We start from the raw sequence: 16,718 nt of genomic DNA on the forward strand, positions 1-16,718 counted from the left end.
TAAATAAAAAATGTAGTTCATATCCGATTAGACAAATATATATTTTTCAACATTGTCAATATTGTAAAAATAAGTGTAAAAACACTTTATTAGGCACTCAGCATCACATGCTGCATATTTGAGGACCAGCTAGCGTAACACAAAGCTTAAGTTGATAAACTTCTCTGTATACTGTCTCAAAACAGTCCATACAATTTATCTGGATATATTATTTTAATGCTTTGCCCACAACGAGTACAACATAGCAATGAGCCATGTCAAATTGTTACCTTAAAAAAAAAAAAAAAACTATGCTTTTAGCTGAATGATAAATTCATAGCTCTGAAATAATAATGATAAGATTCCTTACTAAGCTAAGATCATCAGTGGCTTTTTTTTTTCTGTCATAAATGTTACTATAAATTACCCAAAGAGTACTGTGATGCAATACAAAAGTCACCCTGATTCACCACCTCAGAACTTGTAGCCTACGCTTGGTAATTATTCCTAGCTTTAAGTTATAAAAACAACCTTGAAGCAACTCTGAATGCTATCCTTCTGCTACTGCTGATTTTAGTTATAACTGCTTAAGTCACTTTAATTTCCTACGTAAAATTTGTCAGGTTAGTTTGACTACTGTAACATAAAAAAATTTCTTTATTTCACAAATAAAGGCATTTAATTTGACCCTAATAAACTTTCACTCCTGGTGACATTTACTTACTTTGATTGATTTTGAATTATACCTGAAAATGCAGCATTAATTTCACTTTGAGATGCTTAATAAAATGTGTTTTTAAACACGTTTAACTTCTTCTAATGACAGACTAGGTGAAAATTAAAATCATAATGCATTAGATATTAGATTCGTAATTAGAGTGCCCCATTTACTATTCTAGTGTACTGTAAAGTAACCCAAATTTGCCAAGAATTTTTAAAGAGATAAGTTTCTTTCATTGAAATTCAAATCCATATTGTCCTTACAATAGATACAATAACACATGAAGAATTCAAATCCAAGTCCATTTGGCAGGAATAGAAAAAAAAAATGCTGAAATGTTATTGATTCCTTCTGGTACATTCAAAAAAAAAAAAAACCTGACTCAACTATATTTTTACTGACATAACACAAAGGTTTTATTTAGGCACTAGCAAACATGAACAAATATTTACATTGACATACTTCTCATCCTTATTTTCTTTACCTAGGAAACAGTTAACCCCCAACTACTAATACTAGCTGTTTCCTGCAAGAGACACCGCAAATGTCAATAACGGGTCCACTGTCCCAAGAGAAATAATACCTAGAAAAGTTCTCCTCCCCAGATGAAGATATATTTAGTGCTAAATAACACCTAACAGTAGACACTTCATGACATACCTCTATTTGATCTTTGTACCTTCTGTCAGCCCTACTGCTCAGCTCAGTCCTACTGCTCTTGAGCCCCTTTCAAATGAGTTTACCCTTTGGTTTCACTTTTTTATTTTTTTTTGGTCATATATCAAAAAAAGCACCATTAGTACTTTCACAGATGTCCCGTAAAAGCACTTAAAAAGCAGTTCTGTTTCCTGGAACTGCAATACTCATTAGAAGAATAAAATAAAAAAGAAAAAAAAAAAAGGAAAAAAAAAAAAAGAAAAACACCATACATTCTATACATATAAAACTTCATGAAACAAGCTAACTTCAGAGATCTGGGCTAAAAACTAAAAAATGCTTACACCTGAAAGCACACAGTATTTATAGTCCTCTCACATTTCATCTTATACCAAATGCCCTGTCACCTGGCATTACTTAGTAGGTCACACAGTGCTTTAGACCCCTCCTGAGGATGTATCTCTTTGTCTAGGTTTTGTCTGTAACCTACCACATACCTGTACTCAGACTAAGGTAGACATTACACAATATTTAACATACTCGGTTTCTTGACACAAGCAATCACCTTCAATTATTATTTTTTTTTCTTCATAAAAGATGACCAAACCACTTTATGCACTTTTCCTACTGGGAACAGTTCAAGTTACTGTGGCCAAGTTCCTCTCTGACCAGACCAGAGCGATTTAAAAGCATAAAACACACATATATATACACACCTATATAAGTGTGTGTGTGTGTGTGTGCATACTCCTGTGTATATAAGCTAAGAAAAGGGTTGAGGAGCGGGAGAACAGAGGGACAGAAACCAAGCATGGAGCATTTACTTACTAATGCTGTCTGCTCGGACCTCTTTGGAAACCTGAAGGAGTCTCCACTTTCCCCTCCTGCCAGTCAGGCGACGGATTGTGCCCCTAGTCCACACAGGCCCAGAAGGAACTGCAAAGAAAGAGAAGCACATGCCACATCAGGCACTTCTGTTTTGGTGGGGTCCAGCGCCGGTGCCGCTCGTTTCTTGGGGGTATCCCGGCTTTCCGAGCAGACTCCTGCAAAAGAGTCATCCTTCCAAAAATTTTTTGTTTTTCCTACCAGTGGTGTTTTTTGGTTTGGTTGTTTTTTGTTATTTTTGTTGTTGCTAGGTTGTTTTGTTTGGTTGGTTGGTTGTTGTTGTTTTAAGACCTCCTGAGGCTTCCGCGCCCTAAAATTTCCTTGGGGGGGGGCTGGCGAAGGGGGGGATAGGGAAGATACCTGCAACTCTCTCCGATGAGGCCGGCAAAGAGAGACCGAGCGAGAGAGAGAGAGAGAGAGAGAGAGAAAGAGGAAAGAGGGAGGAGAGAGGGAGCGAGGAGGGGTGGGGAAGAGGGAGGAGGGGGCTGCGGGCGGGGCGGGGGGCGGCGGAGCGGCCACCTCCGGGGGCGCGGCAGCGGCCCCAGATCCGCGCCCGGCGCCGCCGGCTGCAGCGGCCCGGGGGGACGGCGAGGATCGGACCGGGAGGCGCGCTCCGCGCCGCGCCTTGTGCAGCCCCCTGCCGCTCCGCCCGCTCACCTGCATTTCCTTAACGAGCCACTTGATGGCTGGCAGCCGCGGCAGACCACGGCCCCGCCGCAACTTTGGCGGCCGCGGAGCCCCGCCGCTCGCGCGGAGATGGGGCTGGTGAGGTGTCGGGGTGCTGCGCCGGGCGGCTGCCCGCGGAACTTTCCGCCCAGCGGCACGGGCACGGGTACGGGCAGGGGCGGAGGGTACGGGGAGGGAGCGGCGGGGGCTGTGCCGGGCCCCGCGTGTGCGCGCCGCGTCCGCGCAGAGAGCCCGGGCACTGTGTGCGCTCCGCCGCCGCCTCCTCCCGGCGCCGCCTCCTCCCACCGCGCTCCCCGGCGTGTGCGAAAGGAGTGAGCGAGCTCCTCGCTATTAATAATAATAAGCCCTATCCCCACCTTCCCCCTCTCCCAGGGAAAACAATTAATAATGCATTAAAATAATGTACCTTTAAAGCCACTGGCTGGCAATAATAAAATAATAATATTACCACCACTTAAGAGATCGCTGCTGTGGATGTGGTGGTGAAGCACGTTTTCCTATCACACGCAAGTGTGAGCGCAAATTACCCTTCTGGTATTCATAAGTCCCTTTCCCCTGCCAGAGCAACTATCATCATCCCCATCAAAGAGAGTCTCTCTCTAAAGCTGAGTGGAGACACTGAATCCCCGGGTGGCTGGTGTGGCTGGACCGCAAGGAGGGCACACACACACACACACACACCCCTCCTTTCGCACCAAACCAATCTCACCGCTTCTCCTCCTCTTCCTTATATCCGTGGGTTAAGCATTGCGTTTGGCCCTTTTAGTGTTTTCCCTTCCGTTCTTCCCTTGACGATAGTTTGTGTATTTTAAATAAAGATTTCATTCTGCCAACCCGCAGGAAGCTTTTAACAAGATGCAGCTGAGCGTGTCGATATCTTATATCTTTTTACTGCTGCTCCGGCGTGTACATCAACTCCAAACTCATTTCTTTCCTTCTCCGCCTGATACTGTAGCATCTCAGAGAAGTCGGCGGCGGCAGCAGCAGCACAGCACTGCTCCCGGGGGGCACTTTTACTTTGCCCTCAAAGTATCTGCCAGCAATGAGAGGCGTCTGAATCCCCACCCCCCTTCGCTACAGCAAAATGCTGGGGTGTTCGATGTAAGATTTCCAGTTTCACTGATAACAGTACAGTCTGGGAGCAGACGGGGTGGGGGTGGGGATTTTCTTTCTGTTTAAAATACAATTCTGTGTGTGCGCTATTTATAATTAAGATTTTTCCAGAAATAGATCCCTTCGAGATTTAATTTACGAAGGTGTTTCTAACGCTGGTCAATACTGTCTTCCAAGAGGAACATTTGCAACCATTTGCCTCCCCACAACGATGCGCAAATGCTCTTCACAGACCTTAAACCGTTTATGAAAGACTAGAAAAGGGTGTTGTTTTCTTTTTTCTTTTCTTTTTTTTTTTTTTTGAGGGGGGGAGGGGAGCTGTTTGTTTGTTGGTTTTTGTTTTTTTTTTCTTTGTTTTCTTTTTACGTTTTACTTCATCTGCATTAAAATACAACTTTGCCGGTTACCTCCTATTCATTTCTATTTTTTAAGAGACGCTATTTTTTCTTTTCCCAGTGGGTTGTTTTGAACCAAGGTGATTCTTCCCGCGATACGCGTTTCCTAGCCCTTAGCTGCGCGGTTCCCGCTTGCTGGCCCCCTGCTCCTCCGCCACCGCTGAGCCGTAACCTCCTCTTCATGCCAAGGTTCAAGCACCAGCTTAAACCCAGAGAGGCACCGCACGGGCCTAAGGCTCTGCAAACGCTCAGCGCGGCCAGAGGCCCCTGCGGCTGCCAGAAGAAATCTCCTTCCCGGCCGTAGGGTGCTCAGCGGAGCGCTCCTCTCGCCCGCGGCAGAGCGCGCAGCCCGCGGAGCGCGAAGGACGACGTAGGGCGGCCGGGGGGCTCCGCGGCCCCGGCCGCAGCTGTCCGGGCTCGCCCCGTCGGCGCCGCACGGCAGCAGGTCAGGGGGAGCACCGTGCCTCCGCCCCGAAAAGGGGCTACGCAGGAGCTGCCCCTAGTAAACGTGACAGCGTGGTCAGCTCGCACGTAGTTTCAGCTACGGGGTTTACCCTACTAACGAAAACATTACCCTTAAATACAGGCGGTGGAGAGCTCCTGATACACCCGGCGTTGAGCATTGCCGGTTTGTCTTTAAGATTCGGCACAGCTAAATTTGACCTGTTTTGAAGCATGGAGATTTAGTGTTCAGAAAAATAAACTGAAAAATACAAAGAGAAAACTTCCCTCCCCACCCCCAAGAAAAAAAAAACAATCTTATTATATAAAAAAAAGGAGAGAAGATGTAAAATAAAAAAGGGGAAGTGAAGATTGCATCTATTGTAGAACACACCTTTATTAAGATACAATACAACACAGTGAGAGAGAAATATTTTATCCCAGGGGTGTTTTCTGCTTTGGCAGATTGCTTGTGTGTTGCTTTAATTTACAGCTAAATATGGCATCACTAATGTATTCTTTACTAATGTAAAACTTCTGATTTTATTTATATAGTAAAACACCGTCAAATGCAGTGGAAAATTAAATTGTTTTCCAACATTTAACACTTTGTATCAAATTGAAATTATATATCTTTCATTCCTATGTTCCTTTGATCTTCAGTCTCTTTTTTTTTTTTTTGACTTAGATTTTTCAGGACATGAATTCATGTCTTATTCCTACATTTCATTGCAAATTTCTTCACAAGAGTAAATTCTGCAGATTGTGATATATTTATTGATATATATATTACCTTTCAGAAGTACCAAAGTTTAATGCAATACAGTAAGTTCAGAGATCACTTCACCATTATTTATGTGCAGACCGAATGAAGCACCTATCCTGTATCCCAAGCATTACACTGTGCTGTTTTGATCTTGTGAAAGCTGGAATGCATTTAACATTATAAATTGTTATCAATGTGTTTGTGTGAGAGGAACTCTGAAAAAATCCGTGGGGATGAAAAATCACAAAGAAGTAAATGAGAAAAATAAAATATTCTAAACAATAATTTAAAAATAAAAAATAACTCCTTTTAGCACATAATCAATCAGTCAATCAATCTCCAAGCTTCAGTGTGTGATAGATCTTATCAGAAAGACCTGTCATGAAAAAAACTGAGCTGAACCTAGAACCAGTACTGTACCTATACATAAGCAATAGACCTACTGTTCAGACCTACTGAAAGGTGATTTCTCTATCTACTTTTTTAGATAAAGTAGTAAATATTCTGTTTTATACACCACCAGCACTTGTTTTTGGACATAATCTATTTCTTTTTCATAAGGTAGTAGTGAAGAATGACACTGAGGTTGGACATTTTAAAAATGAAGGTAGTACAAAGGAAAAGAAAAACTTAAGAAAATTGCAAACTTGACAATTTTTGCATGCAAAATGACATTTTACTTACACCTTTAGGTCTTTGTGGGTGTGTAGACTTTTTTTTTTTTTAACCAACTTCATTCCTCCTTCATTCCTTGTAGGGTGTTTTTTTTTTTTTTTTTTTTTTTTTTTTTGTGCAGCATCTCCAAAGGAAAGATGTAGCCATTTTGGTATGAGGCATATAAATAACCACAATGAACATACAGAGGTCAAAGCATCCAATCCCAAAGAAGAACAGAAGATATATGTGGAAGAACAGTCAAAGGTATCTTTTGTGAAACTACTCTTAAGTAGTTTTTCTAGGACAGAGTTTACCATCTCCTGCAAGGAACTGAGAAGATGACCCAGAAATCTGCAAACAGATGGAATTTAAAAAGGACAATTCCTGCAATTCCTGTTAAAAAAAAAAAAAAATGTGCCTACAGGCAGCTCTGAAACTGTGATGTCTTAGCATCATTAATCTGTGTGACGCAGCTCTATCAGCATAAGCTCCCCGTAGCTGTACCTTCCTTATTCATACTTGTTAGAGCTAAACACTTTATTATAAAGGAGGATGGAAAACATTCAAATGCACAATTACACAGTACCAGTATTAATGATATTCTTCCCCAATAAGCATATTTTAAAGCAGACAGGTGAAAGATGCTAGAGAAAAGCCTATATGTATTATTCTTCTCCCTGTATTCAAAACACAACTGACCATTGTTCAACAGAAGCTTGTGTCTGTACACTACACACATATGAAATCTGCATAGAATGGGAAAAGTTAAGACAGAATTGCAAGCGTATGCCTAAATTTGCTTCCCTACAAAATAAATTTCATTGAGGTGTTTCCTACCTTGGATTCCAAGATCCCTAAATACCCTTGCTGAAACACCCTTTTATTTCGATTGTGAGTTCCCTTGTGTGCAAAGGAGTAGACACACATGCAAGAGTTGGAAGACCCACAGGTCATAATGCCATTTTCTTAGGGGAAGGTCTATAGCTCCGAGAATATGATAGAATATTATAATAAGAAAAAAATACCTTTTTTTTGAGGTTCATATTTATTATAATAACTACACACTTTTATAGATATACAACCATGTCTCCAAGTGTATGTACTTTACAAATGTTAATAATACTACTCGCATTTGGTAGTGTTTTTGTTAAACAAAAAAAAATATAAAAAATAGTACATGATAAGATGTTATACATGCTGTTCTTTACCTTTTTTTATTTTATTTTATTTTAATCAAGATGCGAAATGGGTCTTTGGGTCACCATTATTCAGAAAATATTTTTCCCTCTGTGATTGAATGCATTTTTATTTTATTTTTTTAATTATTCTGACCTTTTATGTGTTAACAATCTCATGCTGTATGGAAGAATTGCATTTACTTTTAATAACATCAGCTGGAAATCTGGAGCATTTAAACTGTAGAGCCTAGGTCAGAGTCTCTAAAAGCTGTTTCCCCTTGTGTCCCTCTCCCTAAACCACTATTTATGCGTCTCTTTTAATTCATAGAACTGATGTTCCTTGTTTATCTCACTAGAGCAACAAATATTAGCTAAAGAATAAAACACTTCAGTGTAATTTCACTGAGTATACTTAGCTCCAGCTAACCACTTGCTTAATTGCCGCCGAGGAGGAAAAAAAAAAAAAAAGAAAAGAAAAAAAAAAAAGATGATTACCTTCAAGTATATTTGGGTCAAAGTCAGTTTCTAACTCTTAGGGATAAACTGAAAATAAATATTACTGTGTATCCAACATCAATACTTGCTTATATTTTTATCCCTTTGAATAAAATATCCAGTATTATATTTGAAAGATTGTCTGACCAGAACACGTCTGACCAGTATATCAATACAACCACACAGGCCTTCAAAATTTCTGCAGATTTCAGTGTGAATTAAAACATGAGCTGAAATTTTATGAGACTGTGGTTCATTATGGATTTAAATTCTGGATTTCAGTAGTCAAATGAGTACTTCTACTTCTGTTAAGACCATTCTGTTAAAGACAAAAAATCTTTGGTTATGTCTTTGGGGAGATGTGTGTCAGATAAGCATGTTATTTCTAATTTCTGAACTAACAAAATACATATTGAATTTTTAATATGTTAAATCATATCTTCTTGAAGTATGAAATCTCTTCCAAACTCCTGACTCTCATTAATTTTACCTTTTCATTTTAGAATTTAATGGGTTTCTTTATTTTTTCTGCAAATTTAAACAAGTAAGCAAACAAAAATCTAACCATTTGAATCCATATGTCATGCCAACAAAAGTTAAGATGTTCTATACATTTCTTTTTTAAAAAACATAATAGAAAGAAAGTGAATAATACCATCTTCAGATAAAATAATTTCAGCACCAAAGGAACGTTTGTCAAAAAAATATTTCCCAGTGTTTGGAAAATAGGAATGTTTATTCCGCATAATTCAATTTTTAGTTAAAATCAAATTCATTATCAGTTTTTTTTTTTTCTTTTCTGAAGGTCTAATTAGGTTTCAGTAGCCTATTTAAATTAAGATTTATCCTCACTTTGGTGCTTTGTATTGTCCTTTGCAACTATAATTGGAGGCAAAACTGTTTATTATGCTCTAACTTTCATTATACTTTTCATTACAGAAATATGTACATATCTCCAGATAGGACGCTACTCTGAAATTGTAGCAGATTTCAAGTACAAGCTGTATATAACACTTGGTTTTTCAATTTGCACTGAAAACTCTACCCCAGCCTCATAGTATATCTAACAGTATTCTCAGTGTCTCTTCCATTTAATACTATAGAATATCAATTAAATTATTTACATAATGGAGTATTTAACATGAAAAGTAATGCAAAAGTTACAGTGTTCTTGGAGTCATAACTTAATTTGTGGAGAAGCAAATTTTCTGTGGTGCTGAGCAGGGGCTGATCAGCTACAAGGCCTATTCTTTCCTTAAATAATTAATAGCTTAAAAGAAACTTAGAACATTTCCAAACAAAATGTATAAAATCCTCTATGAAATCTTTCATGGATATATACACAACTAACTATGAATAGGAATTATCTCACATTTATTCTAAATCTGGATCTATCAATAAAGTAAGTAATTATAGTAGTAAAAATATGATGTGTAGAATACTTGGTCATGCACATGACCAAGAAAAACTGAAAGACAAAAAAAGATGGTGGTGGGAGGTGGGATGAGGGGAACGGACAGGGGAAAGAAAAAGGAAGATGAAGAAAGAAGGAAAAAAGGAGAAAAAATAGTGCGTGTACCCTCAGATGAAAGTAACAGCCATTTCTTGTTTATGGAAATCACCTTCCTACAAACCCATTTTCATGATTCAGCAGTCTAGAAGTCTATGATTTGCAATACCAGATCTATCAGCAATGAAGGGAAATTTGGGTCAAAGTGAAACTTTATTGTAGAGAGGATAGATAAGATGAATTGCACAGCCTGGGTCTGAATGATCAGTATTTTCAGCAATTTGCTATGACATTAGGTAAGTGATACAGTTTTGCACAGCTATAGTGCCAGTACTGGTGTTGGCAAGCATAATGACAGTGAAGCAATATTAAAGCCTATGGATGAACAAAATTAAATCTAAAGTGACACTGCTGTTGGGAAAATATTGCCTGAGAAAGCAATATTTTAAGATGTGGTGCAGCCTTTGCATACTGAATAGAGTGACTTCAAAGTTTTATAGGAAAAATACTATAATGATCTGCAAAAGAAAAATATATTTTTAAAACATTTTATATTTAAAATTCATTAAGCATTTCAGAAGATGAAAATGTCTTTTTTTTTTTTTTTTTTTTTTTGTACAATGTTCCACACTAAATTTCCCTATCAACAATTCTCTCTGTAAGTATAATCTCAAATATGAATACTCTTCCAAAATGTAAAACTCAAAATCTGGAAATAGTTCACTCACCCATGGCAATATTTTTCTTGATTGGTCAAAATGAAATATTATGCATTTTTAATACTATAGATTGATAAAACTTAACTGCCAAAACAGAAAAAGCTGGAAGTTGCTGAACTGCTGTAAAGAGAGAACTCTTCCCACTTCCAGTGTGCAACACTGGATGCATGAACAAGAAGATGATGAATAGGCCATGTCAACATCCCAGAAAGCTTATTGACCTTACATGTTATTGACGAGACACACTGAATAGTCCATATCATCTAAAACCATACACAGGAGCTCAACAGAATCTATTATTCATCTGATATATTGTAAGAAAAGATGTTGTTACAGGATGGATTCCATATTATTTCAAGTAACTTTGATAAACCAAGATGTAATATTTTGTTTTCATCTTTCCACTGTTGGATTTAGAATATAGTACTATCCAGAAATTCCAAAATGTCTTTCAGTCTCCAAATGACTCATACATAAATTTGATTCCTCTGTGACAAAATATTTGAACTGAAAGAGCAAACTGAAGCTGAAAAGAATAAGAAAGGTTTAGTGGGAATATTAAGCACAAAGTGCAAAATCTGATTTCTGCTCTCATTTTCACTAAAGTTCTGCTTGCATTTGACACTGAAAAATCCTTCCCTGGATAGAGTCTTTCAGATGGTCTTATCTATTTAGAGTGTCATCTGTGAATGTTAGCCTATGCATAATGCCTAACACAGTGAGGTTTCCATACATGACTGCTAGGGATAAAAGCACTCCTTGACCTAGGAAATGTGATTAGAACTATAAATTGTGGAAGTATTTAATGTTTTCCATGTTTTCTCAGTTTAAAACACTTAAACACATCTTAGTAAATCTCTTGAGAAAGAATCTAATAAGTGTATGTTCTAGTACTGCTCCACGTATAATCGAGAATAAGAGGCTCCACACCACCACACGGCAAAATTCACACATGCAATGAGACCACTAGACTGCAAATAAAACACCAGATTCTAAGCTTGAAGTCATAATCTTTAAAATATAATAAAGGCAATGTTTGCTTTTGTGTTTTAAGTCACTAGTTATGATTTCCTCTATGCTATCTTCATATCTCCTGGTCCTAAACCAGACTTAGTGCAGATTTATGCTCTTCTGCTTAGAATCAGAGCTGTGAGTACTATGAGATGAAACTCCCTCTATATTGTAGTCTACATTTCAGCACCCCAAGTACTGAAGTAAGAGGTTTTTTTCTTAAACCGTATCATGAGTGAAGTACAGTAAAATGGCTGCTTAAACAAAACAGGATCTCTTAATGACTAGCGTGTTTGAATTACAAGGAGCCAGCAACAAATAAAACCCCTCTAACTCCAAATAACTAATGTTGTTAAAATAAATCAAATTTATTTATTTATTTATTTATTTATAACAGTGTTAAGGAAGTGTTAATGTAGTATCATAGAGTCCTGGGAGTTGAGTCTTAAGCACCCTTAATAAACCGCTAAATATGTAGTGACCAAGGAGTTGTTTCATTTGATAGCTTATGTAAACTATCTTCACAGGATAATACCTTCTTCCATTATGATCCATTATTTAGTTCACCATTAAAAAATTCAGCTCAGGTTCTTTCTAGTGCCTCAGATAAGTAACAGGACACTTGGCACAGCCCCAGAAATATTATGCCCATCTGGTTTGGCCAGGACAAGACTCTTTGCCCCTCTCAGGCTGGCACTGGGATTACCTAGGTCCATGACATCTGTGCATTCCAACTCAACTAAAGTGAAAAGAAAAATATTACCTCAGATATTGTCCACCTGCATTTGTGAAATATGTAAACATAACAATTTATTTCTCTAGCTCAAACTAGAGAAATAATCATAGCATGGTTTGGGTTGGAAGGGACCTTAAAGGTCATCTGGTTAGGTAGATAATCTAGTTAAATAAAATATTCTATTACAAATTAGAAGTGTTTTGCACTTTGCTAAAGTACATAGAAAATCAGTGGATTTACCTTTCAGAGAAGGTGAATTTTCAACTGCAGTTCACAGACAAGCTGTTAGTCCCCCTGAATAATGGTGAATGGAAACAAAATAGTTACCATGGTTGTGTCTTGCAAGCAGTTGTTCTGTAGATAATAAAAGCCTTAAAAATCCGTGAATTTTCTGCATTTTTACCAATTATGCCGGCCTAATTCAGGAATCAAGTCCATATATTTTGGACTTGTGTGTTCTCTTCTTTCAGGCTGTTCCTGTTTGTTTGTTTGTTTTGTTTTGTGTGTGTGTGTGTGTGTTTTGGTTTGGTTTGTTTTGGCTTGTGTTTTGTTGTTGTTGTTGTTTTTTGTTTGTTTGTTTATTTGTTTTGTTTGTTTTGTTTTGTTTGCTTGTTTGTTTGTTTGATGATATCTCTCAATTGTCAATTAACCAATTAACTTACTTCTAAATTCTTGTAGAGCAATGAGAATAAATGTATTTTCCTGCATTCACTTGTCACTGGGTCTGTTAGGTGAGTTTGACTAAATGAATGATGTGATACAAAATATTTGCAAGGAGTTGTTTCTCTAATAATTTCAAGCAGTTCTATAGCATTGAATTCCAGACCTTCTGGAATGCCAGTAACTTCATTCACCCTCATCATATTCACCTTTCTATACGTTGAAAGAGACATATACATACATATATATGTATACATTCTATACATAATTGAAAGGATTTAGCTTCATATATCAATAAAGTCTGCATGGCAACTTGCGTTGATAATATATATTCCAATTTTTGGCTTTCCAATCAGTCTATAAAATCCCATTACATATATCTTCTGTTCCCTTATTTATGCTTGCAACTGCTTCTTGAGAAGTATCTAACCTTAATTAAGAACATCTGTCTTTGCTATCAGCTTTAGTTTAAGTTCCAAAGTCTGTTCTCACAGTGGAAAGCAAACAGGTGGACAGAAGGATGACAACACAGGAATACCAACTGATATTCTATTCCACAACCTTAACTTCAAAATTGATATTAAAGATCTTGCTTTGATTCTGTGAAGCATTTAACTAAGACTTAAAAGCAGTACCACTGGTCCTTAAAACACATCATAATTAGGTGCTAGAAGCTTTGTGCATTAGATGCAGTAAATGACATTTATGAGGTAGATTAAACCCTAGTTTTTTTATAGTAAGGGTGTTGTTTTTTTTTTTTTTTAGTATGTTTACAAATAACAAATAATGAAAAATCCAAAGAGTATGACTGTGTCATCTTTTTTGGATGTTCTTTGTACTGATTGGAAGTTTTATTGTCAGGAAAGTATAATAAGCACAACCATATACTAGAAACACAAGCAATTAAGAAGATTTCTGGATGGTGATACAAGTACTGGATGGGGCAACCAAGGGTGACACACAGCTGGATCTGCTCACAGGTTGCTTTACTAACACAGAAGAACTGGGTGGATATATGACAACTAATGGTAGTCTTGAATGTACTGGACAAAAAATAATGATATTCAGAATCCAGTTCAGCAGGGGTCAAATATGCTTTTAGATCAAATTTCAACTTATTCAGGGAACTGGCATAACAGGTAGCAGGGAAGACTCTGAAAGTCAAAGGAGGTCAGGAAAGCTGTTTGTTCTGGAGCAGTAATGGTCCATCTCATGAAAAAAAAAAAAAAAAAAAAAAAGTAGATGGATTAATTGGTTTCCTAAACAGGAAATTCATGCCAGAGCTCCAATGCAGAAAAGAAGGATACAGAAAATGGAAGCAGAACTTGAGAAAGGCCTGATTTATACCCTTCTTCTACAAAGGACAAAAAGATAGTCTGGGGAAGTACAGTCAAAGCATGACCTTTGTCATCAGGGAAATGATGGAGTCCTCTTGCCCTCAGAGGAAGCTGCAGGCTTGTAACAAGATAGGTATGTCAGGGTTATTTCCTGGAACATAAGTATTAACAGCATCTACATGATGCTGTCAACAGGGACCTAGAGGAAGTGCTGGTGGGCACCTAACTGGGTGGACCTGGTGTGACCCATTGTCTAAGCATGATCTGGACAGGGGATTGGACTGGGTACCTCTCTAGGTCCCTGCCAGCTTGCATTATTCTATGATTTCTATGAACTTCACTTTAACCAAAAATGTATATAAAACAGAAGTAAAACAGGAAAGAAAGAACTTGGGTACATGGAAATGCATTTAGTTTTGACTTAATTCTGAAGACATTAATTTGACTTAAAGCCAGGGGAATTGCAAAATCAAACAGCCCTACAGAGTTATACTTAACTATTTACTGGTAGAAAATGAAAATGTCTCCTCCCTATTAGATGATTTCTTAACAAATATAAACAAAAAGAGTGATAGCATTTTTTTCTCAAGTCTAGTTTAATTAAGTTTAGTATTATAGCTAATATTGTCATTCAAGTGTGTATTACTTAAAAATAATGATAGCAATAATAAATCGGCTACCACAGGACCAGTTATTTACATAGGAAAGCATTACTGCTTAAAACACAAAGATAAGAAAACGCACATGCTGCAAAAATACTTTGTTCTAAAGTAATAAAAATAATAAAAGTCACTAAGAATTCTGTCATTTAACAAGTGTAAAGACAAGATTACAATTCAGAACTATATGTCTAATTATGTTTGGGTTTTGTTGTTGTTATTTTGGTTGTTTGATTTGGTGTTATTTATTTATTTATTTATTTATTTATTTATTTTAGAATCTGCACAAATTATCTATGAAATTCCACAAATTAAAGTTGTAAAATTTGTATATTCTTCTAACACTAAATTTTTAAACTTTTGTATGTTTGACACAGAATGCTTCCAAAAAATAATAAATAAATAAATAAATAAATAAACCATAGCTTTAGCATAAAGTAAGATTGGAAAAATAAAATGAAATAAACAGTTTATACAAATATTTAACAATATAAGAACTTTTAATTACATAAAAAAGCAGGTCAACTTTTTAAAGTTTCTATTCTTAGAAATCCAAGAGTTTTATTTACAACACATCAGTTGTATTTGAACTTTCAGAAAGGACAAAACCTCAACCAGATAAAGATACTACTGCACAACTTGTCTGATATGGCCACATTTTATTCACAGGGTTTGAACATTTTCTAATATACCTCCTCTTATGGTTAACAGAAATGTTATTCCCTACACCACCCTTTAACTAAGGAAAAGCAGGCCCATGTCTAGCTTTTCATTTTCTAAGGATGCTTTTATCTTAGTAGAATTTGAGAACTTTCGAGTGACTCAAGAGCCTCAACTTTCACATTGATCGTTTAATGTCACTACCATGTAAAAAACTTTCTTGGGATCTTTCAAAAGGAGAATATAAATGCCTTCCAAGCTCTATTTAGACAAGAATCTTCATTCAAACTACCCACCAACAAAGATTTCCTGTTTCTCAATATTCACTTCTGCTGTATAGACTGAATTGAAAATCTCCACCTCAGATTGGTATGCAAAAGGAGAGAACACTCTGCCCTTTCTCAAAGTGACATTTGTCACAAAGCCATATTCTGATAAGTCAAAGACCTCCTGTATATGTTTACATTTTGGTAACCAAAACAGCTGGAGTCTTGTTGTGCTCCATAGAAGCTAAGAGGAAGTGTACAGAAATGTCTCAGAAACAATAAAGCAGTTAATCTAAACAAAAATTAAGTAAACATCTAATAAGCAAGAGTTTGTCATATGCAGTTTCCTTTAAAAGCATGGCCACATTTCAGAGGCCTATGGAACTTTCCACTTGTTTCAGAAGTGGCAGATCAGTCTTATTGTACTCTTGTCTGAAAACCTAGAGTACATAGTGCTCAGACTTTATGAAGTACCTATATTCAGCTGTCCCATATTTTTCAAACACAACATAAATCCCTGTAGGCTTATTGTGTTCCCACCAATCAAAATGAGTGCCATATACATTCTGCCCCCAAACATCCTACATACCCTCTTATTTCTAGCCAAACCAAACCAAGCAAACAAATAAACATCCAAAAGCAAGCAAGCAAGCAAAGAAACAAACAAAACAACAATGACAAAACAGTTCTACTTCATCAACAATGAAAATAAAACTCTTCTTTACAGCAGGGACATCAACAGTTTGTCCCATATGATGAACGTTTCATTTTGCTTGGGGCCTGCCTACCTCTGTTCCTGCCTCTGCTGAGATCTACCTCCATCAGAAATGTTCTTCATCAGAACACTCCTAACACTCTTCTTTCCTTTTAGGCTGCAAGACTTTTTAATTCTGCTCCCAGGGTATTAGTGCTCCAAGATGACTCCTAACACTGTGCTCTACTTTATTGTTTTTATTTTTGTTTATTTGTTTGTTTGTTTGTATTCTTACGAACAAGAAATGTAGGTAGTCACCCTTCTAGACCTTTGAAGGTCCCACAGACCCAAAGAGGTGAGTATATTTTCTTTGGAGAATGTGAGTGAGCAATGCAGATCTGATATTTCGCTACAACAGCTGCCACCGTCTACACCCCTGGAATCACATCATATGTGAAGTGGTTGTTCTTTGTGTAAATATTTTTGTTTGTT

The 16,718-nt window shown here is 37.2% G+C and overlaps 1 protein-coding gene across 1 annotated transcript in view; it reads right to left on the minus strand.

Moving 5' to 3' along the window:
• Positions 1–3,471, minus strand: part of LOC308185172 (uncharacterized protein) — a gene marked incomplete at its 5' end in the record, with an annotated part of 167,331 nt that extends 163,860 nt beyond the window's left edge. Inside the window, 4 exons of the mRNA XM_080572963.1 lie at positions 2,186–2,293; positions 2,603–2,899; positions 2,964–3,294; positions 3,457–3,471. Coding sequence (XP_080429089.1) covers positions 2,186–2,293; positions 2,603–2,899; positions 2,964–3,294; positions 3,457–3,471 — 751 coding nt within the window. The remainder of the gene's footprint in view (positions 1–2,185; positions 2,294–2,602; positions 2,900–2,963; positions 3,295–3,456) is intronic.
• Positions 3,472–16,718: the final 13,247 nt, after the last annotated feature.

Source organism: Anser brachyrhynchus (assembly GCF_964034855.1).
Source record: "Anser brachyrhynchus genome assembly, chromosome: Z".
Lineage (NCBI taxonomy): Eukaryota > Metazoa > Chordata > Aves > Anseriformes > Anatidae > Anser > Anser brachyrhynchus.